At 44.8% G+C, this 25,656-nt stretch overlaps 1 protein-coding gene across 1 annotated transcript in view; it reads left to right on the top strand.

Moving 5' to 3' along the window:
- The window catches only part of QRFPR (pyroglutamylated RFamide peptide receptor), a 41,402-nt gene extending 23,655 nt beyond the window's left edge, over positions 1-17,747 (top strand). The window contains exons 2-6 of the mRNA XM_006019737.3: positions 6,752-6,910; positions 9,155-9,216; positions 10,096-10,331; positions 14,560-14,657; positions 17,261-17,747. Of these exons, the coding sequence (XP_006019799.1) occupies positions 6,752-6,910; positions 9,155-9,216; positions 10,096-10,331; positions 14,560-14,657; positions 17,261-17,661 (956 nt within the window). The 3' untranslated portion in view covers positions 17,662-17,747. The remainder of the gene's footprint in view (positions 1-6,751; positions 6,911-9,154; positions 9,217-10,095; positions 10,332-14,559; positions 14,658-17,260) is intronic.
- The last annotated feature ends 7,909 nt before the right edge of the window (positions 17,748-25,656 follow it).

Raw genomic sequence — 25,656 nt, 5'->3', positions numbered from 1 at the left:
GGCTGGTAATTTTTGGGGGGGCGGGGCGGGGAAGGGCATGCCTGATGGACTGTATGCACCCAATTAATTTTTTTTTTGAGTGTGTGCATGTGCAATTGTACACCATGCCCTCCTGTCTAACAGCGTGATATTGAGATCCTGAGCGTTGGCTTGACCCCACAGGGCAACAGGGGCAGCTACTACCCGTGTGGCTGTAGATCTGGCTGTTAGTTGGAAGCTGGTTTACAAGCAGTTAGCCTATGTATTGAGTACCAGCCTGGCCAGGGCTAGTTTAGTTTGCTGTAGCTCCATCTTAAAGTAATAGGAACTCTCTGGCTCCCTATTTAGACAAGGGGTTGGAGGAGCAGGATCGCCCACCTCAGAGCTTAGTCTACCATATGGGTGCCTTAGGACTAAAAAAGTTGAGCACCATTGCTTTAACCTTTTTCATGCAACAGAGGGCAGGAATGAGCCTTGGTCTGGATTTTTTTAATACACCTTTTTATTTTTCCTCTGTTTTCTGTTTCTCATAGTTTTATAGAATGAGTAAACTACTACTTCAAATTTATTTTTAATAAAATCAAATGTATGGGAATGTATAATGCCCTTTTTCACCATTACAACTTTTCTGGTTTTATTGGGTTGTCTGCATATAATTCTAGGTACAATTTGTCAAAAAAAAAACCCAAACGGAATGAATTATTTAAAGAGAATAAGCCAAACGTTAATGATATAAAAATGATAGTAAAATGGAAAGAATTGTCTTCAAATTATTTCAAAGGGAGAAGTAAAAAAAATAGGGCTGTGCAGAGCTTCAGTAGCTGATTTTTGATTTGGAGGAGATTTGGCCTGATTTGGCAGCCGAATCTTGAATCCAAATCAAATCAGAAGACCCATTTAAAGGTCTGAATCGATTCAGAAGGCTTGCAGGAAACAAATTGAGAAGAGGGAGGGGGGATGGGGTGATCTTCCACATATGGAAAAGGGGGAGGGGAGAGGCTGCTCTGATACTGACATTTGGGGCCGGCCAATGACTTTTTTTCTTTTTTCCTCTGAGTTCCTTTCCAATCACAGTGCTCAGGGGGAGGGATGTAGAAACAGCATATAAAGCTGTCTCTGAAGTGATCTGTGCCTTTTTGTAACCTGTGTCTCTCTTGGAGCAGCAGTGTCTGAAAGGCTCTGGCTTGCAAGCTAGTCTGTTGTCTTGTAAGTTGTATCCAATTCTTGCCTACTATCCCTATTGTTATCCCTATCTACTCATTTCAACTTATTCTTCCCCCAAAATCCTCTTATTTGTTCTGTTAGTCTGTTTTGATTCTTTCCCCGCCGCAAAAAGAAATCTGTTTTTCCTGACAGTGTGTTATCACCGTGCAGGAAAGCACAACATATATTGCACACACTTTGCAGCACACCAAACATTATGAAACGTGATGAAAAGGCAGGTGCCAGGTCTTGTGGCAGGGGAGAGAGTGGGGGCAGAGAGAGAGCTGCAAGTTCCCCCCCACCCCAAACAAATACACACCCTCTTTCCTGGCAGCAGTGAGTCTTCTGCTGCTAGTGGGAACAAGGAGGTTGTAGCCATGCCTGTACCTGCACCAAAACTACTAACCAGCAGCAGCATGACATTCTCTGCCCCAATTTCAGTTCCCAGCATGAGCCTCCCACTGCCAGAGGAGAAGCTGGATTTGGAAGCAGAAGAGCTGAGGGCCATAGCAAAGGAAATTCTGGGGAAGGAGGGGGAATCTGAGTTTGTGTTCCACACCCCTCAAAGTCCCCCTAAAGGCAGGTCTCCTTCTCTGGAAGGCATTTTGGAGGAGGTAGTAGGGGCAGGTGGCTCAGCTTCTTCTGTAGTTGTGCTGCTGCCTGGTGATGAGAGGGATAAGGCAGGATCCCCATCTGCAACCCAGAAGTGGGATCATTTTGAGGTAGCAGATGATCCCAGGTACTCTACCTGCCAGCACTGCCAAAGGCAGATCAACCAGGGCAAGGGGGTGAAACACTTCACTGCCACAGGGATGCTGCTGCATCTCAGGAGGCAGCACCCCCTTGTCCTTGTTCTTTCTCAGCCTGGCACCAGTGGGAGCATGCCCAAAAAAGAAGTCCCCTTCTAATTCCAAGGCCCCTGTCCCCAAGAAGCAGAGGCAGACTACCCTGAACTACTGAGGAAAGTCAGAGACAAAGAGGGGCGCACATTGTAGTTGAGTGAGGTTACCTAGAGCACTGGGGAGATGGTTGCTCTGGAGGGCTAGCCCTTCTCCTCCATTGAGCGTCCAGGGTTCAGGCGGCTCATGGCCCCATTGTACCAAGTGCACCACCTTTAGCAGGATGGTGGTGCCCTCCCTTATGAGGCATGCAGGGAGTACTTGAGGGAGGAGCTGTGCAAGGTAGGGCTGCAGGTAGCCTTGCACTTCACTTCAGACATCTGGAGTAGCCAGGGTGAAGACCATGCCTACCTCTTCCCTCACAGGGCACTGGTGCAATCAGTCAGGGCACCGGTGGGCTCTCCTTCAAGCCGAGGTGATGGATGAGTCCCACATGGCAAGGGAGATCATGGTGGCCATGAACCACATGGTGCTGGGGTGACACATTGGGCAAGGCAAGCTCACCCACGGCCCCATTGTCAGTGACCACAAAACCAATATGGTCAAGGTGGTGCGTGAAGTCAACTTTGTTGGCATCCGCTGTGTGGTACATAAGTTTCATCTCATAGTCAGGGATGCCTTGGAGGGGGATGGGGCTCCTGGTGACGGCGCCATCACTACCAGCCAGCTTATTTTGAAATGCAGGAAGGTGGCGGCCTACTTCTATCAGAGCATCAAGGAGAGGAAGATGCTGTGGGACAAACAGGCAGAGCTGAGCACCCCACAGCACTAAATCATGCAGGATGTAGAGACTTGGTGTAACTCCACATACCTGATGCTGGAAAGGCTGGTGGAGCAACAGAAGGACATCCATGAGATGGGTTTGCTCGGGGAGATTGGGATCAGTGCCCCCCTTAACAGAGCTGAGTGGGATACCATCTCCTAGATCTTGGTGGTCCTCAAGCCCTTCCTTGAGGCCACCAAAAGCCTCAGCACTGGTGATGCCCTCCTTAGCCAAGTGATCCCCATAGTGAAGGAGCTTGAGAATGAAATGGAGTAGTTCTAGGGATCGATGTTCCTGGCTAGGACAAGCCGTTTTCGCCAGAGATGCAGGCACTGGTGAAGCAGCTAAAGGAGGGAGTCAAAAAATGGCTGGATCCATTGTATAGTTCACGTGCTGGCAGGCACGTGCGACCCACGGTTGAAGGGGAGTGTCTGCAGCAGTAAAACCCTCAGTCGCTGGATGGAAGTGCTGATGAACAGAGTCAGGGAGGCAGAACGGCAGAGGTGGGGGGACCTAGAAAAGGGGGATCCACTTTCCTATTCCAGCACTCCAACCACAAGCCAATCTCTTCCACCACAGCTACTGCTAATATGGGCCAAGGGCATGGCTTCAGTCTTGGGGTCCAGAGGCACCAGACCCCACCATCAGGCAGCTAGCGTGGAGGCCTTGGTGGCTACCTATCTTGCCGAGGACATGGAGCCACTGCACTGCGACCCTTTGGCCTATTTGACAACCCGCAGCCAGGTGTGGCAGGATCTGGCCACGGTTGCCCAGGAACACATGTCCTGTCCAGCAACCAGTGTTCCAAGCAAGAGGGTGTTCAGCATTGCTGGGAATGTTGTGACATCCCACCGCACCTCTTTGGATCCTGGTTTGGTGGAGCAGCTGGTGTTCCTAAAGGTGAACCTCCCGCTGCTGGGGTTCCCCCAAGCTCCACGTGCAGCTAGAGTGCGTGTCACTCTCCTCACTCTGCTCCTATTTGCTTTTTTTATTTGCTTTCAGAACCTTGAGGTGCACTTTCACAGAAACCCCTGCTCCTATCTCCTTGAAACTTGACAGGCTTCATGCCCTCAGAAGAGGATACCATCCTTGCTGTTTTCATCTGGATCTGCCAAAAAAATGACAGTTATAGGTATTTTAGTAATTCCCCATGATAGTCTATGGTCAGATCTCTGAATCGGCACCGAATCGACTGAATCAAATCACTGTCCCTCTGAATCGGCCAAATCCAAAGCAAATACTTGCTGCTTTGCACAGGCCTAGTAATACATGAGCATAGGACAGGGGTGGGCAATTATTTGGTCCTGAGGGCCACATAGGGAGTTTTGACAAGCAGTTGCGGGCCAGCCCTCTCCCCACAACATCTCACCAAAGCTCCCTGTGGGAATTTGGGTGGGCAGAAAGCAGTGCTTGGCAGTGGGACAGGCATAATCAGCTCCCTGCCTGCCCTTCCCTGTGAGGAGTGGCGGGGGGCACATGCACATGTTGTGGGAGCGGCTGCCTCGGAGCCAGCCAGGGATCAGGGGAGGGATGGAGAGGCAAGGGACATGTAAAGCAGAGTTCGCCCTGATTGCTGACCCTGGAAGTGCCAGCGGCGCTTCTCTCAGTGGCCCCAGTCCCAGACTGAGGGCCAATCTTGGGGGGGGGGGACAGGACACATGCCCCCCATGTCCTCCCTATGTGTCACCTATGCCTCTCCCACAGTGTTCTGCATGGGGCTGAGTCCCCCCCCGGGGGCAGCCTGTGCCATGCTCCTGCCCACAGTTGTCAGTCCCGGCCCTGGCTCTGGCCAGCACGCAGCTTTTGGCAGGGCTGTTCCCAGTGTGGCTGCAGCCAGCTGGGTTCACATTGTCACTTGAAGCTGAGGGGTAGCTGAGCAGTACCTGGCTGACTGTCGTCACACTGGGAATAGTCCCACCCAAAGCTGTGAGCACTGGCCGGGGCCCAGGATGGTAGGACTGTTTTGCTTCCCTTGCCTCCAGCTGCGGACCTGTGGGCAGGTGGAGTGGGTGGAAGGCAGCTGGGAGCTAAAGCTGGGCAGGAGTCGACCGATTGAAGCTTCCTGCCCGCCCACCCAGAGCAAAATGGCAAGGGGAGCAGAATAGCCCCACTGGCCTGGGCCCCAGGCAGCATGCACAGGTTCCGGTGGGGCTGTTCCTAGTGCAGCTGCACCTGGCCAGGTGCTGATCTGCTCTCCTCGCCTCCAGCAGTGGTTCCTCCTGCACCTGCCCCTGCTGCACTGCTTTGGGCAGGTGATCGGGGGGGAGCTTCAGCCTGGCAGCTCCTGCTGGAGGTGAGGAAAGCGGAGCAGCATCTGACTGGCTGCAGCCACACAGGGAACAGACCTGCCAGAAGTTGTGCACTGGCTGGGACCCAGGCCAGCAGGAGAGCGGTGAGGGTTGCTCCAGCAGGAGCAGGGTTGGGGGCTCGGCCCCATGTGAAGCACTGTGTGGGGAGCCATGGGCCAGATCCAGCCAGTTGGTGTGCCAGTTCTGGCCCGTGGGCTGTATTTTTACCCACCCCTGGCATAAGATAAGAAGTCACTGTCTCAGATTGAAGCAAGGGAGTTTCAGATTGGACATAAGGCCTGAAACTTAGTATCCATACAGTATCCATAACTGTAAGGATACTAAGCACTGGAACGTATTGCTTAGAGAAGTTGTGCAGTCTCCCTCACTGGACATTTTGAAGAATAAATTGGACAAACCTCTGTCGTAAATGGTTGATCTTGGCTTGGAGTAGGAGGTGGAATAAGTGAGCTCTTGGGATGCCCCATAGATGCACTATTTTCTATGATTCTGTGAATATAAGGTCATGCATTTGGGAAGTGCTAATTCCAACTACATCTGTTATGTTGGAAGATATTTGAAAATGAATAATTCAAAAGGATTAAGTAGTATCAGGCTGGAAATGAAAAATGTGCTCATAGTGACTTATTACAGCTATAAAAGCCAAAGTACTCTTGTCTGGGCCAGCTGTGCACAAGTGGAATGGCTTAGACATTAGATGCTACTGCTGTGAAATTGCATTGTTCTGCCAATGGCATTAACAAATATATTGACAAGAAAGGTAAAGTTAGAAAAGAACAAAATTGAAGTACATTTTCACGTTAGGTAAATGTGGGGAGCTCGTCTAAATGGTACTTAACAGGCAAATGTAGGCCTACAAATATTTGAAGAATGTGAAAACACCTCAGAAAGAAAACGGAAAGGGGAATATAACTGGAGAAAACTGAAAGTAACAGAATGATGAAGAAAGGGAGAAGTTATAAATGAAAGAGGTGTGTACCTCCTATGGAAGAAAGTGGCAGCCATTAGGGCTGTGCCAAGCTTCGGTCACTGATTCGATTTAGCAGAGATTCGACCTGATTTGGTGGTCAAATCTCTGAATCCAAATTGAATCAGGAGACCCTTTAATCTCTCCGAATCAAATCGGAACCCTCCAAATCAATTTGGAGAGGTTCTGAAAGATTCGACGATTCAGACATCAACACAGCTTTAAATGTTTTTTCTGCATACCTCAAGGTACCAGGCGGCTCATCAGCACTGCGATTGTGGGGTGGATGTAGCATGCCATGCAGCTGCCAAGTCACTGAGTGTGACTGCTCCAGACTCATGCTGACACTAACACTGATCACTGTATGGCTCAGTGTAACATGTAACAAGGCCCTCAGGTTGTTCTGGAGCTGGACAACACTACTGAAACTATTTTCTAGCCTTACATTTTTGAAAGGACAGCTTCTTGAATAGTATTGAATATAATAGGAACACGGGAGATCACATGTACAGACTTCTCAGAATAAGGTAAATATATGAATTTAAGAATAGTTTAGCTCTTTATTGACTACCTAGGTTCGGTGTTTATGATAAGTGCCTTGATTATCTGTTTTTATCTTTAATTGTTACAGGTGCCTTTGCTTGCAAGATGGTGCCATTTGTTCAATCCACCGCAATCGTTACTGAGATTCTTACAATGACCTGCATTGCTGTGGAAAGGCATCAGGGAATTGTGCATCCTTTAAAAATGAAATGGCAGTACACAAATAGAAGAGCTTTCACAATGCTTGGTAAGGTCAAGCTCCAATATTCCCGAGGTATTCATTTATATAATGATATGTGTAACTGGTACGAAGTCCTGATATTTACAGTACTACAGAGGTTGTATTGCTGCTGAGTCTAATAATGTTCTATAATGTGACTCACACATACTGTGCATATTTTCCAGTTTCTAGAGAGATTCTTTTCCAAATCTTGTTAAATTGGACTGATAGGTTTCCTTGTTGTCCTAGTTTTTCTATCTTACCTGTATTTTGAAAATTAACCCTATCATAAATCTCGATCTGCTTTCCTTTTGCTGTTTCTAGTACTGGGTAGTATTAGCCAACATAAACCAAAGTGAGTGTCCCTGCTGATATACTGCATATGTGTAGCTAATTAAGACTTGATTTCTAATCCAAAATACTATATTTGTTTGCATACAATGTGCCCCCAAATATTTTTGAAGGCAGAATACAGATTTTTTTCCCCTCAGAATCATGGCTGATTTTGTGACAAGTCTTCCTGGGAACACAGTGTCCAGGAAATACAGCATCCCTGCTACCAGGTATGGCAGGAAGGTCTGTTTTTTTGCTGTCTACCCCAGACTACCTCTTGTGATGCCACACTTCCCAAACACTGTTCCCAGGAGGACTTTGTCACACAAGGTTAACCCCTCCCCCCACCGACTTTTACAAGGGCAGTAGCAAGTGTGTTCATTCTTTACTGTAAGTAGTTCTTTATATAAAATTCCTGCAAATCAAATGTTGTTTTCACATCATAAGCTTTATGAGGATACTGCCAGCAGCTCACTTGCTACTGCAAACACAAGCTACAGTGTTCAGCCAGTAGATATGCCTGCAAGAGAGTTAACACAGGACTCTTCCCATTTTGCTTCCTGAGTCAGACACCAGTGTCAGCATTCTTGGCAGCTGCATGGCATGCCCAGTGTTTCCAGATGCGTTCATGGGTGGATCCAGGATTTTGTAAAGGGGGGTGCAGGTCAAGGAATCAGCTTCCTGGGGGAGGCAGAACATACCGTGGGAACAGCAACCAGGAACCTTTCTTAAGTTCCCAAATAAGGTAAGAACTCTGTGGATCTTTCCCCCTTCTTCCCCACCCCATTCCCTTTGCTCTCAGCACCCGCTCCCCCCCTCCCCCTCTCCCCACCTTCCAGTGGTAAATTTTCCACCCCCTTTCTGCCCACCACTGCCACTGTCCCCAGCTGATGAAGGGAGATCCAGAGCTGCTCTTGCCGCACTCCAGTCAGGCTACATGGGAGCCAGGAACATCACTGGTAGTGCTGGACAGGTCCCCCCACTCATTTAGCCCACTTCCAGGATGGTGGGGAACATCTGAGGGGACTGGTCAGGGAGGAGGAACCTACCCACTGTAGTCACAACTGCTGCTGCCATCCCCAGTTTAGCCTGGGTGCCTGTGCAGCCCAGCTGGAGTGGCTGTGGAGCTCCTTTGTTCCTGCTTCAGCCAGGGACGGTGGTGGTGTGGGCAGAGAGGAGCGGAGAAGACTGCTGGTGAGCACAGAGGGGAAGGAGAGGAATACTTACCTGCTTTGGGGACTTAAAAATGGCTGTGGCTACTGCTTCTGTAGTATGACCCAAAAGGTGGGAGGGAATGCAATTATGTCAGTACACCCCCTTTGGATCCGCCCCTGGGTATGCTTTTTTTCCAGTGAAGAAAACAACTTCCCCACCAAAGACATGCACCCTAATTTGGCGGGGGGGGGGGGTCATTTTTGGGGGAAAATGTTTGCTTGGTATGTGAGAAAATATGGTATGTTTTACTTGACTAGGTTTCAACTAGACTTTTTTGATAATTTTATTATATCTATTTTCTTTCTTTTGTGGTGATCTAGAAGAGAAATCCAAAACCTACCATCCCAGGTGAAGAAGTATAAGCACTACCAAGGCAATGTCCATTATTGATATATGCCATGCAAGAGAGAACACTGGGCAATAATACTCTTGCAGGTCAAGGGAAAGATGTTTGTGCATCAAAAATAGCCTACCTTTAAATTGAAGCACACTGAGAGTTAAAGGAATGAAATACCTGAAAAAGGGGAAAGGTAGCTTTTATGTGCAATACCGACTGTCCACAAATCATTTGACTTTACATTTAGTGTTCACTTTGCAGTATGAATATTCCAAATCACCTTTTTTGCCAATAGAAATGGTTAAAGGGTTAAACTCATTCATGTTCACTTCCCTATTCTACTATGTATTTAAAAGGCTTTGCTGTTTTTTTTTGTTTGTTTACAGGCATAGTCTGGTTGTTGGCAGCTATTGTTGGGTCACCTATGTGGCATGTGCAGCAACTCGAGGTAGGATGCTTTCAATGGCATTTCCAATTTAAGCCTAGATCTTGCAGGGTCTTACTGAAGGGGATAGTAACAGGACTGAATAAATCCTAAAGACTTGTGAGGAGTGATTCCTAAAATGGAGGTAACAGAAACTAGTCATAAACTGGCTCAGTAGTAGACTTTGTATCTTGGTATCAAGTGGTGTCATTGTTAAAGGAAAAAAATAGAGGTACCATTTTAATTCAATCACAAACAATATACTGTGGGTAGCTTTTTTTTTTTTTTTTTTTTTTTATAAATTGGAGACCTACTCTGGGGTGTGGGAAGGATTTATGCAGTCTGGGTTGTTTTGTATTGCCACACACTTATGACTGGAGTTACACAGACAACCAGTGTAACCCACTGATGAGGAAGTGTTGCAGGTCTCCACTGGAGCCTGATCCAGAGAAGATACAGGTATGCATCATGCAGAATAGCTTGACTTCTTAGCTCAAGCTCCACCTCGTGTGTCTAGTTATGGAGGTCATTTTTTCAGTTTGTTGCACTGGTTAAGAACAACACTATCCTATCAGCATAGTCTTATAGGTATTGATCAAATATGGTTGTGGCTAGGACAGTACATTGCTTCAGCACATGATCTCGGCAGCTGTTTCCTAAAGAAATCAAAATTGCTGTCCTTGACCTAAACAATGTGCAGCGGTGCCATTCAAAACATCTGCTGCACTCCCTGTGTCAGCCAGCATGAATCTAACCCTTTACACAGAAATTAATTAGAAGAATCATCTCACTTGAAAGATCCCTAAATGGAATTTTGATCATATTAATGGCAAGTAGCATTTGAATATGCCAGTTCTTCAAAAGTAGGGTAACAGGAACTCATTTCCACTTAAATTACTGCAGGTTAAATATGATTTCCTATATGAAAAAGAGTATGTTTGCTGCTTAGAAGAGTGGACCAGCCCTGTTCATCAGAAGATATATACCACCTTCATTCTTGTTATACTGTTTCTCCTTCCACTGATGCTGATGCTCCTCTTGTACAGTAAGATTGGTTATGAACTCTGGATCAAGAAACGAGTGGGAGATGCTTCAGTTCTTCAAACCATTCATGGAAACGAAATGTCTAAAATATCAAGGTTTGTAGAGTAAGACATCCAGTTAAAACTCATCCTTGAAAAGCATACTTTTACAGGAACAGTAGGCAGGTATGGTTTCCTTCAGAGGCCACCAGGCTGAGGTATGAAATAAAAAGAGGCATGGCATAGATTTGCAACAGGTGATTAGTGATTTCATAATTGTGTGCCCCATTTGAGACAAGTTAAAGGGCTCTGTTTTTTCAAAACTGACCTTTTAATGAATGCCATGTTGGGCACCCCAAAAAAATCATTGCTTTTGAAGATTAAAGACCATGAGCTGAGAAAATGGAAAAGTAGCATTGTGTCTTCTTGCATACAACATGCACCCATTTCCCAAAAAATGCAACTGGAGTGGGAGAAATACAGTAAGACCATGTTCTTCCTCTGACCTGGTGAAACTGAAAGTAAAATCTGCATTGATCTATAGCAGAGGTTGTAAACCGGGGCTACTTGAGAAGGCCCTAGGGGGCATGTGCTGCCGGGGATGGAGCGCCACCATGCAGCATCCCACGCAGGCACCACCCAACTGACTGGACGTGGGGGCCAGGGGAAGTTTGCATGCAGTGCCTGCCACAGCTCGGATTTGGCCACGCACTAGCCCCACCCCCCCGCTTGGCCTCTGGCTGTGCGCCACCCCTTGCTAACCCCGCACTTGGTATCCAGTCACCAGGGGTACACTGACTCAAAAAGGTTGAAAACCCCTGATCTATAGGAATCTACAAGGAGCAGAACAGTGGGCAGTTTGGTTCCCTAGCTGCTGCTGCTCTGTCAGTTACTTACTACAAGTAAAGATCTTCTTTTCTTCATTCTGTCTTTTAAAAACAAAGTGCATATTATATTCTGGGGCATGTTGTATATGAGAGAGCATGGTATGTTGTTTTCCTAAGTCAGACTGGGACCAACTGAATGGAGTTCCCTTTTGAATCTTCTTCAGTTATGATCAATAAAATCAAAAATATGTTATGGGAAGTTCTTTATTTAATCTGTGGCCATGACCATGGTTTTTAAATTGGCCTTTTAGAAATAAGAGTAGCATATTAAAATTTTAAAAATGGCATTAAGTTGATATGTTTTAACTTACAGGACTCTCTAAAGATTTTCTAAATGTCCTTCATGTCACTTTGCCACTTGTGACCATTGAGATGGAAACTTTGTTTGAAATGTAATTAAAATGAATGATTAAAACCTGATAACTAGTTTATTTGCATTTTTTTTGTTATTTAGTGTTACAATTAAACCACCTTAAATACTGCATTGCGCTTTGCCTTTAATTTGTCTAGTTTGTTTAATTGTTTTCTGTTGTGAGGCATCTTCTACCACAGTGTTTCTGAACCTTCTTCACCCCAAGGCACATTTACAATAATAAAAAAAAATTCCACAGCACACCTTTTAAGGCATTCCCCATCCTTGTACCTATTATAACTCATTGCCCTGGCAAAATTCCATGGCACAACTTTTAATTTCTGATGGCATACTTCTGTGCTGCAGCACAGTGTTTGGGAAACACTATTCTACCAAATATGTCCATAGAAAATGAGAGTAGCATATGAAATATTGAATCCAAAGAGAGTAATAAATCAGCAGCTCAAAAAAAGTTTGCTTAGACAACCAGTACTAAAACATATGTAAGGGGATAGTGATGATAAGAAAGAGTTGCAAAACTTTGTATAATAGTAGAGTTATGATACACCCCAGGGAATTATGTAGAGGTGCACTGATATATCGGTGCCATATTGGATCAGCACCGATTAAAGGAAAATTAACATTATTAGCTTATTTTGGCTGGTGTAGCCGATAATGTACCAATTAATACAATATGCCTTCTGGATGCCACGTTCATGTGTGCAGCTGCACACATGCACATGGCCAGGAGTACAGCCAGGCAGAGAGCAGTGCCCTGCAGGTAAATCTGTTGAGGAGAAGAGGCATGGGGAAGGGAAGAAGCATGGATCAAGGCCCCCCATGGTGAGAGAGGGAGTTGGGCTGGGGGTGCTACCCAGCCAGGGCAGTGAATGGGACCCTGGGGCCAGGGAAGAGAGTGGGACACAGTGGTAGGCGGCTTGTCCAGGGAAGGTGGGGGTGGGGGGTGTCTCCCTGCTGCTGCACACATCCCCAGGTGAGGCATGGAGGGTATGTGGCCCCCCAGATTTGTGCACAGGGGAAGGGTGGAGGTGGGCTGCCCACTGCCCACTTGGGGCTCTCTGCCTGGCTGCCTTTGCCCCAGGAGCTGCATGCTGGCCATGCGTCCCCTGCCTGTCCAGGAGCAATGGGGGTGGTGAGTTAAAATAAATAGAAGGTTCTAGGCGAGAGGCTGCCCTCTTAATGCCATAATACTCAGGGTGTAATACATGACTTCAACCGCTCCTATATCATGTCCCAAGCCTCGCAGGTGTTATACGACTATTTTACACTTCTGCACCCCCCTGGTGCTATGACTCTCTGTGCCCCTGTAGCTGCCCCCCTCCCCTTCCCCCGCAGTGCCCCTCTCTTTCTGTGCCTGACATTGGGCTGTACCCAAATCATGTGCTTTTCTCTAGGCACTAATGAGGCCTCCAAACCTCCCCAGATAGCCTCATCCCAGTCCTCTGGTGCAAACAGTAACAAAAGTGTATGTCCCTGGTCAATAACTCAAACACTAGAAATGCCAACAATGCTATATGCCCATTTTATGGGAACAAGCTTCCATCCTCAGGGTAACAGGCCCCTAGCCCTAGGTACCCGGGGGACTCCCTGGAGTCTTCCAGTACTTGGATAGTAAAGCAGGCAGCACCAGGTTTCAGGTAGCTTCGTCCAGCAGAAGCTCCTTGGCAGTTGCCAAAGAGAGAATAACTGTGCAATCCTCAGCCCTGAGTTTATATGCCTCCCTCTGGTCATGTGATGCCGGCAGGTGCTTCCCAATTATCCCCATAGGCTGTTACCCCAGCAACCCGCAGCTATGGTGCTCTGTTTAGCCAGCAGAGCTCCCTGGTCAGGCTGCTTCATCCTTAAAGGAGCAGGCACATCTTAGTGCCCTGCTACACGGTCAATATGACTGATGAATAATCAGCTACTGGTATCAACCAAGAAAATCTTTATCAGTGCACCCTGAGAATTATGTGCAAAAACATTCAAAATTATGCATAATTACTTTGATTTGTTTTACAAATTAAACTAAATGTAACACTATTTCAACCTTCTTTAGAAAAATATGCAGGTACTTGTGTGGGGGGTTGTTGTGAGGGTGTGGGGGGTATGTGGGTGGGTGTGGATATGGGAGTGTATGGGGGGAGTGTGTAGGGTTTGTGGGAGGATTGTGTGGGGGATGTGGATGTATGTGTGGGGTCTGTGGGTGGATGTGGATATGGGACTGTGCGGGGCTTGTGGAAGGGGAGCGGTTCTCTCTGCCACATGCCCCTCTGTGCACTGCCCCTGTCCACCACACCCCACCCCACTCCAGAATAGCCCCTGCTGCCACATATCCTCCCTACCATGCATAGCCCCCTGGCCCTCTGGGATCTCCTGGCTGCAGCAGGCAGAGCCCCACAGCAGTGCATGACTCTGGCAAGTCCCAGGGGCTGCATGTAGCCAGCCCAGCCCAGGGCTGCTAGCACATGCCTTCAGGCCAGACCGGGCTGGCTCCGTGTCAGCATGTGAGGCTCGCAGCACTACAGACAGGAGCCACATGCAGCCCCCAGGATTTGCTGGAGCTACGTGCCACCAGGGACTGTGCCCTGGCCAGGAGGGCCCTGAGGGACCACTGTCTGCTGCTGCCATGGCAGGGGCCATGCACCACGGGGTGGAGGGTGTAGCAGGGGGCCTACATCCACCCGCAAAACCCACACACACCCCCATGCCTACCTCCCCTCTTGCAGACAGGAGCTCCTGTTCCCACTTACCAGCTGTACCCTGAGGAATTATGAAATATTATGTGATTATGCACAGTTATACATTTTACATGCAAAATTACGTGGGTGCATAATTGCATTATTCCCTGGGGTATATTATATTTTCTAATTGCACACTACAACTACAAGTGTTAAGAACAAACTTTTAAATTATGCATCAGATACATATCTATGCTACTGTTTTTATTTCAAGAGGAGTTTGGGCAGCTTAGCATGTGTAAAAAATCCTAGTAAATACATATTTGCATCTTTTAGCCGTTTGGATAATTAAAGAATCTGACCCACAGACCAGTCAGAAGTTCATTCAAAGTTATTCAGATCAAACTATTTTTGTATAATTTCAGGAAAAAGAAGAGAGCAGTTGTTATGATGGTGGTGGTGGTGGTTTTGTTTGCTGTCTGCTGGGCTCCTTTCCATGTAATTCACATGATGATGGAATACAGTGAGTATCTGGCACTCTTCTACAGATGAAGCTGGTATTTTGAATAGGTCTATTTCTTTTTACTTATAGAATCACTTGTATTAATTCTGAAGTATTAGTACTACTGTACCATGTAATATAAAGTACAGTCTGTCAATTAGGATGTTTTTAGATCTTGGATGATAAATCCTCTCAGAGGTACACATGCACAGTAGATGATTGGGCTGGGGCAATCCAATTCATAGAGAAACACACCTGCATCTTTCACTAAAAATAGATGTATATATCACAAGACTTTTCTGGTATAGTAAGAGGAATAAATCTTGTACCCAAGAAGTATGGAGATGATCAGTGTCTTTATCAGATTGTATTGTTTCTTTTCATCCACACCTTATGTATGAAGGAAAATGGCTGTTAGGGTTTTTGTAATCCTGAGTAAAAGGATTGCAAGTTTTCTGAGGAAAGGACCATTTTCTATTCTGTATTTGTATAGCACTTAGCACAGTGATATCCTAGTTCTGGTTGGAGTTCCTAGGCATCAGAAGAATACACCCAGGGCTCTAGTAAAAATGGTGAACACAGCTCCCTGGATTCCATTTTATCACTCCCTGTCATGCCACAAAGTTCATGAAAGGTCAGCATTTTCATGTTGGAAGGTAAATGTCATTTTTCTGTCTGATCTATAAAAATAAAATACTATTAATTTTATTGATTTTATTTTACACTTATTTTAATTTGAATCCTATACAGGCTATCATGCTTCTTAGATTTAAGTTGCTAAGGAGTTTAGTTTCTCAGTCAACATGATTTTGATGAGACAAAGGATAGATTTATGGCTAAAGGAAAAATGTCTTATATATAATTATCTCTTATATGTGACACGCAATTCACTTAAACACATTTTTTCTTTTTCCATTGGCAGTTTTGCAGAAATGCCAGCTAAGGCTTAATTTCTTTGCTGTGTTAGCCCTGTGTTCCTTGTTCCAGTATTTTGTTACCCGAGTTCTTGAATGAAAAACGTGAAGGGTTCAAAATCCTCTGGGTGGAAATCTTGGAGACATGAGACAGCAAGCATATTACTTTTTGATGGAACACACAAATCATGTTGAGTGGTTCAAAAACACTTTGATCTTTTTCTTATATATGAAATACAGTGCTATGGAAATGGTACCATGGCTAAATAATGTAAAACTCTCTTTGGAGATGCCCCATGGGCCCCTACTGCATGTTCACATGGAATCATGAATGGCACATGCCCCCGGCGGCTGTGGGGGCACGGCTGCACTAGCGGCAGTGAGAGCACGGTGGCAGCTGTAAGTGCGGAGCTCCCGCAGACACCGCCGGCACTGTCAGCAGGGTTGGGGGGAGGGAGGGAGGGAGCGTGGCAAGCACTGACCAGGGGTCGCCCCTGTATAGAATCAGAATTATTTCAAACCTATCTCTTTTCCCTCTATAATTCTGAATAATTGGGTGTGTCTGTGTAATCATTTGTACCTCTTTCCCAACTTCTCACCTGCTTTGATTAAAATCATGCATCTTCTAAAAGCACGTGCTGTCTCTTGAAATACCTTTCATCTAGACCAGGATTGTCCACTTTCTGGGCAGCAGGGCTCTGCACACCCTGCAGTCCACAGACCCCTGGGCTGCACACTGCACAGGTTGCACACCATGGGGATAGCCTTCCTGTTTTCCTCCACTATCATGCAGGCAGCCTGTTTCCTGCTCCGCACTGTGTCCAGGCCAGCTCTACTGGCCGCGCATGCAACCAGGCTCTACTCCCCCGGCTGCAGACAGAGCATGGGCAACACAAACCCTTCCCTGGACCACTTCTCACTACTGCCGGAGCCTTAAGAGTTGAGCAGGAAGCAGAAGCTGGGAGAGAGAGAAGGGGAGCCCAGACTCCTGCCAGCTGCCATAGCAGCAGGGGCAATGGGAGGAGTGATGGCCAGGCAGGGACTTGTGAGCCACCAGTTGGACAGGCCTGATTCAGGCCAGTATGCATAATGTTGCTTGTGAGGGTACGGACAAGGTGGACCAGGGTAGGCTGGCTGGGGTATAGGAAGAACATGGATGGAAAGAGACAAGATGTGCAAGAGCAGGAAGTGGAAGCAGAGGTCATGAAGTGACAAGGATCATCAAGGACAGAAGCTGAGGGAGTTTCTGTCACTGTCTCCAGCTGCAGACAACTTACAGATGCATCATGAGTTGGTTATGGGGCTTTGAGGAAATTTCTAATACAGGCACCCTACTAGAGTGAACAGAGGAGGTAGAAGGTCAAGGAGCTTTGAAATATCCCACAGGCAGAAATACCAAGAAGTGGAGGGGAGGTGATGAATTGAAGGGAAGCCCCGTTTGAGAGCACCATTTAAGAGACCTGGTACCAGATGAGATAAGGACACTTGCACACACTCCTAAGCCCAAATGTAAGTTTTATTTTCTGCCACTGTTGTTTCCTCTCCAGTCTCATGAACCAGGTTATTGGCATCAAGCAAATGTATAGAAGCTCTCCAAAAGACTTGTTAAACCCAAACAAGAACTTGCAACATATGAACCTAAGTTAAAATGGATAAGGTATGTGAGAGTTCATGTATTATGCTATTTACAGTACATTTCTTTCTTTCCAGGTAACTTTGAAAATGAATATGATGATGTCACAATCAAGATGATCTTTGCTATTGTTCAGATCATTGGATTTTTCAATTCTATTTGTAACCCTATTGTATATGCTTTTATGAATGAGAACTTCAAAAAAAATTTCCTCTCTGCAATCTGCTTTTGTAATGTCAAAGACAACCCATCTTCTTCTAAGCGGCATAGAAACTCAAGAATGACTGTGATGCAGCAAAAAGCAAGTTGTTTTCACAGAGAGCCTACTTCAGAGGAGCCTAAGAGGGAAGCTTTCAGTGATGGCAACATTGAAGTCAAATTCTGTGATCAGCCAGTTGCAAAAAGGAGTATGAAAAGGCACCTTGCTTTGTTTTCCTCTGAATTTGCTGTGCACTCTGCATTAGGAAATGGCCACTAAGATCATGAACAGTGGGTTTTTATTATACAAGAATCGCTTCTAATATTTGATATATTTGAATGAGCCATTTGTTTTTCTACCTTGCATGTTGATGTGAGAGAGAATATTATTGTCTGGTTTATAATGTTGAGCTATAGTTGCAAAACTGTAATATATTTTACAGGGATTGGAAATAAAACTTTGGAAAACTTGTTCCATTATGATTATTAAAAAATAGTTTCCTTTTATAAATGAAACTTTGAATTTTACCCCAAAAAGAAGCAAATTGGCTCTTCTTCTGTGCCCCTGATCTTACCAGTCGTGGGTTCATGCACTCCTGGATGTACAGTTTGCCTAAAGCTGACATTGTACATACTGTAGGTTGGTCATGGGTGTAGCATGGTCCAACTTAAAATTTCAGGGGACAGTGTTGAGATGTATCAGCTGTGTTGTGCTATTGAAGCATCATGGACATGTACACAGCTCTCTTCTTTTGCTATGTAGACAAAGGGCAAGCCAGAATTATGGCCCTTTAGGTATGATTGAAACATTGCATGCACACTAAGTTTTTATGTTCAAAAAAGTTAATTTGAAATCAGTAATATGCTTTTTTATATATGTGATTGACATGCTGTTTTCATAGGGTAACTCACAAAGTATAAATATAAGCAGTGCCAAATCAGCCTGGGAAGTGCACCCTTCCCATTGAAAAAATGTACAATGTCAAAAGTGTAGTAAACTCACCAATTCTATAAAGATGTTACAGAATGTGTTCCCTACAGTGTAAGTTGTTGATTTTTAAGGGCATGCTTTAGATGCATAGTTTATTAATTGAAACAATGCTACTGACTACAATGCTATTGACTCTTCTAGACTACAAAGAAGTTTGTGGCCTGATACAAAACCCACTAAAGTCAGTTGGGCACTTCCCATTGACTTTGGTGGGCTTTGGATCAGGTCTGTTCATTACAAGCATAATTAAAATCTTCTTTGTAAGGCTTTGCCCTCATTTCCAAAATTGATTCTTTTCTACCTAGGAATGGCTCAATACTCAATTCTTCATCGGGCTTTTGAGCAAATTACAAAGTTGAAGTTGAGCACAGCAAGAAGCTGAAGTAAGTAAAAAGGTGACTAGTGGAATTGTTACTGGAAGTGGGTCAAAACTAAAATCTCAAATTAGAACTTTTTCACATGTTGGATCTGGGAAGAAGCATCTTTCTCTTTTGCTCTGGTTTGCTTCAAAGTTGGATCTGGATCTCAGAGGAACTTATTTCCTGGTTTCAGGTGAGGTACATATGGAATCCTAGAAGTAATAGTAAAATCTCAGTGTCTGTGAATCTTGGCTTCATCCTTCATTTTCACTTTTTGACTAAAATTAGATGTAAGGGCCTTTTACGCCTCTCTGGGAGTGTAGTGAATCATTATCATTACCTGGATCAGCTTTTGTGACCCCTTTGTTCTTCTAGGTGTATTGCTTGTTTCCTGTCTCAGCACCACTCCCCTGCCTGCTTGTTGTATTCAGATCACTCTCTCCATTTGTGCTCTGCTCTGTGCATGTGCTTTCACAGCCTCCAGTAAAGTGAGCTTGGCCTCCCAGAAGCTTTTGCTACACACACACATCTGATGTAGTTAATTTATAAAATGCAAATCTTCTCTGCCTCCTGCTTGACTTTAGACTAACACAGCTAACTTCCTCTCTCTAGTTTACTTTACTCCCACTTTATACCTACGTTACACTACCAGAGTGTCACTAAGGTGCCTTAAATAAATATTAGTGATAATCCAGACTATTTTGTTTTGTAAATCTCAATTCATACTTCTCCATTTACATATCTCTAATATTTACTAGGGGTGCACCGATAAAGATTTTTTTTGGTCAATACCAGTGGCTGATTAGTAACCAGCCATATCAGCTGATACCTATCCGATAGCCAGTATGCAGCCCAGCAGCTTGGAAAGCAGTGTCCGGCAGGTAACTGAGGGGGAAGGGGCGTGGGGCGCAGATCAAGGCCACCACAGTGAGAGAGAGGGAGTGAGGCTGGGGCAGCTGGATCAGGGTGCAGGATGGAGCCATGGGCAGCTCATCCGGTGAGCATGGATGGGGTGGCCCCTGTCTCTTCTTCCACCCCTGGGGCAGGTATGGGGTACATGTGCCCCTGGATTGATGTGAGGGTAGGCTGCCTGCTGCGGGCTCAGGGCCAGGGGCTGTGCCAGCCTCTTCCTGGCAGGGAGGCTGGAATGGGGCTGAGCTTGGGGCAGGTGGTGGCAGTGCTGGAAGGAGGGGCTACAGCTACCCTAAAATTCACTGTAGCCAACCCATAGCCCCCCTCCCAGTGCCACCGCCGCCCACCCTGGCCCAGCTCCCCACTGGGAAGAGACTGGCACAGCCCCTGCCCCTGAGCCTGTGGCAGGCAGCCTGCCCTCACCCCACACACAAATCCAGGGGGGTACAGCCCCCCGTGCCTCCCCCTCAAGGAGAGTAAGCACAGGGCATGGAGCTGCCCCCTCACTACCCGGACGAGCCACCTGCGGCTCCATCCTGCACCCTACCCCGCCTCTGCTGGGGAGTGCCTGCCCCAGCCCCACTCCCTTCACCACAGGGGCCTCGATTTCCCTTCCCCCCCCGACTTACTAGTTAGACACTGCTCTCCAAGCTGCCAGGCTGTATTCCTGGCCACGTGCATGCTGTGGTTGTACGCATGCACACAACATTTGTCAGTGACATTGGCTACACCGGCCAAAAAAAGCTGATTGCGGATAACGCAAATTTTCCTTTTATCGGTGCTCATCCAATATGGACCAATATATTGGTGCATCTCTAATATTGACCCACATATGTATTCTCCCTTTTTAATCTTGAAAAATACAAAACAGTACTACAATACTGGTTTCACATAATGGTTATTTTAAACTCTGTTATTGTATAGGGTATTAACAAGCTAAAATGCAGTTTAAAGCTCATAGCTTGGTCATAAACAAAAAAGCAGGTTCAGAAAGTGATGAACTTATACCAGTGTATAGTTTGGATACAGTACCATTTTAGCCTTTAAAAAACTGCAAGAGGACAGCAAAATCTGGTTCATACACCTAGATAAATGCACTTGTTTGCAGTGGTAATTGTCATATTGAATGAAATAGTTTGAATGTTTGTAAAGATTGCCCATTATCCAGTTTCAGGAAGAAGATAGGATCTATCTCCTTATCTAGCTCATTGTTTTGGAGCTACGTGCGAAATGTCCTGACTTCGCCTAAAACCTTAATCTAAATTGTACCTTTAGAAATTTTTTACAAAGAAAGTAAATGTCCTAAATTCCGAGACATCAAAGCCTAAGGCCTTTTAACCAGACTGGTAAAAAGAAAAGAGTATTTACAGTGATACGGAAGTCTCCCCAAGAATAATTTAAAAAATGCTCAACAAAGGTAATTTCTGTTGAGTAAGATCCAAGCCCAAATTTGGGAGTTATGATGAATTGAGTAGGAGGAGCCCAATGACGGCAGCTCACTCAATAAAAACCTGTAACTTACTGTCCCAATTTGGAGGTGACTTCACTTGCAGAACAACGAAGGAAGAATCGCAAGTGTAAGGTCTGATTAGATTGATCGCCTAATCAAGCCTCTCCGTGAACACGAATCTCTTAGTTCACGCTGAAGCCACGGAGCGCCCGAAAGGGACTGAAGGAAGGGGACGTAGTCCTATCACTGGTGAGCCCAGCTCATTGAATCGTATTGCTGAGGCCAGCCCATTGAACCGTACTACTGAGGCCAACCCACTAAATCGTACTACTGAGGAATGAAACCATATTTTGGTATTTGGCTTCTCGGAATCCTAGGATTGTAAGTATATTATGAAAAATAACAGTATTGATTCAAATTTAACTTTTAGTTGTAATTGTAGTTGTTTTTGTAACACTAATTCTTATAGCATTGTTTGGGAAGGAAGTGCATTTGGAGCATTGTTTCTGATATATGTAATTATTGTGTTTTTAATGTTTGTGGTGTTTCTTAAAGCTAAGCAGTGTTATATACGTAGCAAAGAGTTTTAAAATAAAATTGTGTTGTATAAATTAAGTGTGTAATCATTGTGAAATCGTGCAGTCAGCTAACTACTCCCCCAGCCAGTGCATCAAAACGAATCAGTAAATTGTGTGGGATTTTCTCTATTCCATAACCCACTAGAGACAGTAATGAACATTTCTGGCAAACACTGGGAACAATTAAGCCTGTGGCTATTATATCTGCACCTTCCTTTGACTACATTGCATTAGCACATATACTTGGCAGGAGAGACCCTGGGTAGCTGTAAACATCTGTTTAGGCATCCTAATACCCTTTGAAACTGATTAAATTGATTTTGGTTGTCTGTAGAAGTAAGGTGCTAAGCACTAGAGACCAGAACCCAAAAGCTGTTGGTTTTCATGTTTCCCAGAGGGTAGGGGGAACTTTACCTTAAACTCTATGTTTATTTTGACTGGGGAACTTAATAAAGGAATTTATTTACATGAATTTGTTATCACATGTTAAAATTACCTAGGGAAAACTGTCTAGTCTGTGATGTGAAAAGTATCTCTCTGACAGACTCTGTAAAGGAAAGAAACCAAATAATTGAGAACTTTTAAACCTCTTCCTCCTCCTTTTTTAACGCTTGCACAGATAATTTCAGTGGCAAACTAATGGCAATACTGAAAGATGTTTTGTCAGATTTCCAAGTGAACACATCTGTTTCTCAAATTTTCATTTGTTTTTTTATTCTCCCTCATTACAAAACATTGCATTAAGAATGGAATACAAATGAAATTTTTAATTTTTTTACTAGGACAGGTCCACTGGAGCTTTGTTTACATCCCAGTTATTTGCTAGAAAAATCTTTCTTCCTCAGTTGCTTCATGTTAAAAATTCTCAACATCATCTGGTTTGACTTTCCCCAAGGCAGAAGTTACAGCCCTGTTAAAAGAACCAGCTGTTGTTATTCTTATGGATGGGATTTGAATGAGATCCTGAATATGATGATAAGCAGGAAATCACAAGCTTTAATGACTGTAGAGACTTGTTAGACATTGCAGTACATGGGTCCATAGTTAACAAATTTAGATTAAGTTTAACACACATTGTGAAATATTTGCTTGTCAGGTTTAATATTCCAAAAGATCATTGTTTTTTTCCTCATATACTGGTCTTTGAATCAGGTAATCAATTTGAGAACATGAGTTGAAATCCTGGCTCCACTGAAATGAATGGCAGATCTTTCACTGACTTAAATAGACACAAAAATTCCCCCAAGATTTTTAAGCTGTTAGTACCATGACTTTTGATTTCAGTAAAAACATAAGGATTATTTTATGGAATCAGACTAATGGTCCTTCTAGTCTAGTATTCTGCCTGTGACAACAGCTACTACGAGAGGCTTCAGAAGATAATTTACACTTCTGCTTCAGGTGGTGTTGACTTCCTTTCTAAAACTCTGGGATTATTTTTTATCAATACTATTATACTTATTTTATATGTATCCACAAAATTTTCCAGTCCTTACTTGAATCCTAGCTTTATCTCATGTCCATGCATTTCACAGGCTAGTCCTGTGAAAAACCAAAAGCCCCACAAAAAAACAAACACCCCCACCCAGTCAAAAACGCTTTCAACTAAATCAGTTTTCCCTCCCTCCCTCCCTCCCCTAAACAAGTTAGGAGTCATATATTGAATGAAATGCAAAAATCTAGAACTTGTGGTTCCAAAATGATAGACCAACTAGGAAATCACAAAAAAACCCTCTTTTTCTGCAAGCTTTTGGACTCAAAGGCCCTTCTAGTTGGTCTATCATTTTGGAACCACAAGTTCTAGATTTTTGCATTTCTTTTTGTCTCAGACCAACACGGCTACCAAATACATCCCCAAAACAGGGAAGATGCCAAATTTTAGCTGATTTTGGATTTTAAACTTCATTGTAGAACAGGGAAGATGCCAAATTTTAGCTGATTTTGGATTTTAAACTTCATTGTAGAACAAGAAAGATTTTTAAACCTCCCTGCCTGCCATGGGACACCTCCAGGGAAGAAATCCTACCTGATCTACACAACAATGAGCAACTCAGAGACACTTGCATGGACCCAGAAGGACAGCTTTTCCATCTCCAGCTCCCTCTGTGCAAAAATGAAGTTTATTTCCTACCTATGGGGACTTTTTACCATCTTTAATTTTCCCAGAGCCTGATGAAGGGCCTTTGAGCCCAAAAGCTTGCAGAAAAAGAATTTTTTTTTTGCCATTTCCTAGTAAAAGGTATCATTTTGGAACCACAAATTCTAGATTTTTGCATTTATTTTTGTTTCATACCAACAGGGCTACCAAATACGTCCCTGAAACATATTGAATGCTGCTTTTTTTAAAAAAAATCCACCATAAATAACTAAGTGATACATTTGCACTGTGGTCCCAATTATTGAAATGCAAGCACCCTTAACTTTTGTGCCTTCGAGTAAGCTCTGTGTACATACATGTTTACAGACTAGGGCCAATTCTATTTGGTTTGTTTAAAAAAAAAAAAAGCAGAATAACTGAATGAAAACCTTGAAGTCAACTTAAGATCTGCTGGGGGTTTGAGCAGCCAGGCTGCAGATAAAACAAGTTGCTTGAGTGTGAAGTGTGGTCGTGTGGACATATCCAATAATTGATCAAAGAAAAGTAGATAGTGGTTAGATTTCTGAAAAGCTCCAGTTAAGGGTAACAGAATTTCAAAGGAAGTCTGTGATCTGGTGGAGAGGTTGAGTCAAATGTCCTGTAAAGGGAGAAAAGGTCCCTTCTGTTTAGGGGCAAGACCTCTGTAAGGGAAGGGTGGCTGTTTACTTTGCTACATGTTCAAGTAAACTGAAATAGGTTTCTATGCTCACTCGTAAATTAGAGGTTTGGTTAAACCATAAAGTTGCAATAAGTTGATACCAGTTACTGACACCTGCACAACAAAAGTGCTAATACGAGGTATGTGCAGCCACAACAGCCCACCAACACCAGCCTACCAACTGTTAGCGCAGATGAGTGAAGGGTCACTTGGAGGGGCTGGATGTGTTCAGATCAGTGGGCCCGGATGAACTTCATCCAAGGTGCTGAAGGAATTGGCCAGTGTCATAGCAGAGCTGCTGGCATGGCTGTTCAAGCACTCATGGTGCTCCGGTCAGGTCCCAGAGGACTGGAAAAGAGACAGTGTGGTCCCTATTTTGAAAAGGGGGAGGAGAGAGGAACCGGGAAACTATAGGCCAGTTAGTCTCACCTCTATCCTTGGGAAAACTCTAGACAAAATTATTAAGGATCACATTTGTGGGAGCTGAGCTGGGGAAATAATGCTGAAAGGAAATCAGCACGGATTCATTGCAGGTAGATCCTGCCTAAGTAACCTTGTTTCTTTTTATGACCAGGTCACAAAATGCTTAGATGCAGGAGTCGAGGTAGATGTCATGTACCTAGACTTTAAGAAGGCCTTTGAGACAGTCTCTCGTTCTGTTCTCGTAAATAAACTGACAGGCTGTGATGTAGATGATTACACAGTCAGGTGGGTGGCAAATTGGCTTAGGGGTCACACCCAGAGAGCAGTGGTGGACAGGTTGATATTGACCTGGAAAGATGTGGGCAGTGGAGTCCCGCAAGGCTCAGTCTTTGGACTGGTGCTATTCAGTGTCTTCATCAGTGACTTGGACAAAGGCATGGAGAGCACCCTGTCCAAGTTCGCAGATGATACCAAATTTTGGGCCCTTGTTAACACACCAGAGGGTAGGGAACGGATTCAGGCAGATGAGGACAGGCTGGAAAAATGGTCAGAATGAAATAGGATGCAGTTCAAGAAAGACAAGTGCAAAGTGCTGCACCTGGGCAAAAAGACCCACCAACACACTTACGGGCTGGGGTTGACCTCAGCAGCAGAAAGGGAACTTGGAGTCTGTGGCAGGGCACTGTTGGTGCCTGCCACTTTAAGGGCAGTCAGGCAGCTACCAGGTGCCTGATGGTGGCAGCCATTTTGATAACCCAGTATATAAA

This window comes from Alligator sinensis, unplaced genomic scaffold, assembly GCF_000455745.1.
Source record: "Alligator sinensis unplaced genomic scaffold, ASM45574v1 scaffold544_1, whole genome shotgun sequence".
Lineage (NCBI taxonomy): Eukaryota > Metazoa > Chordata > Crocodylia > Alligatoridae > Alligator > Alligator sinensis.
This window is presented reverse-complemented; position numbering and strand designations above follow the sequence as displayed.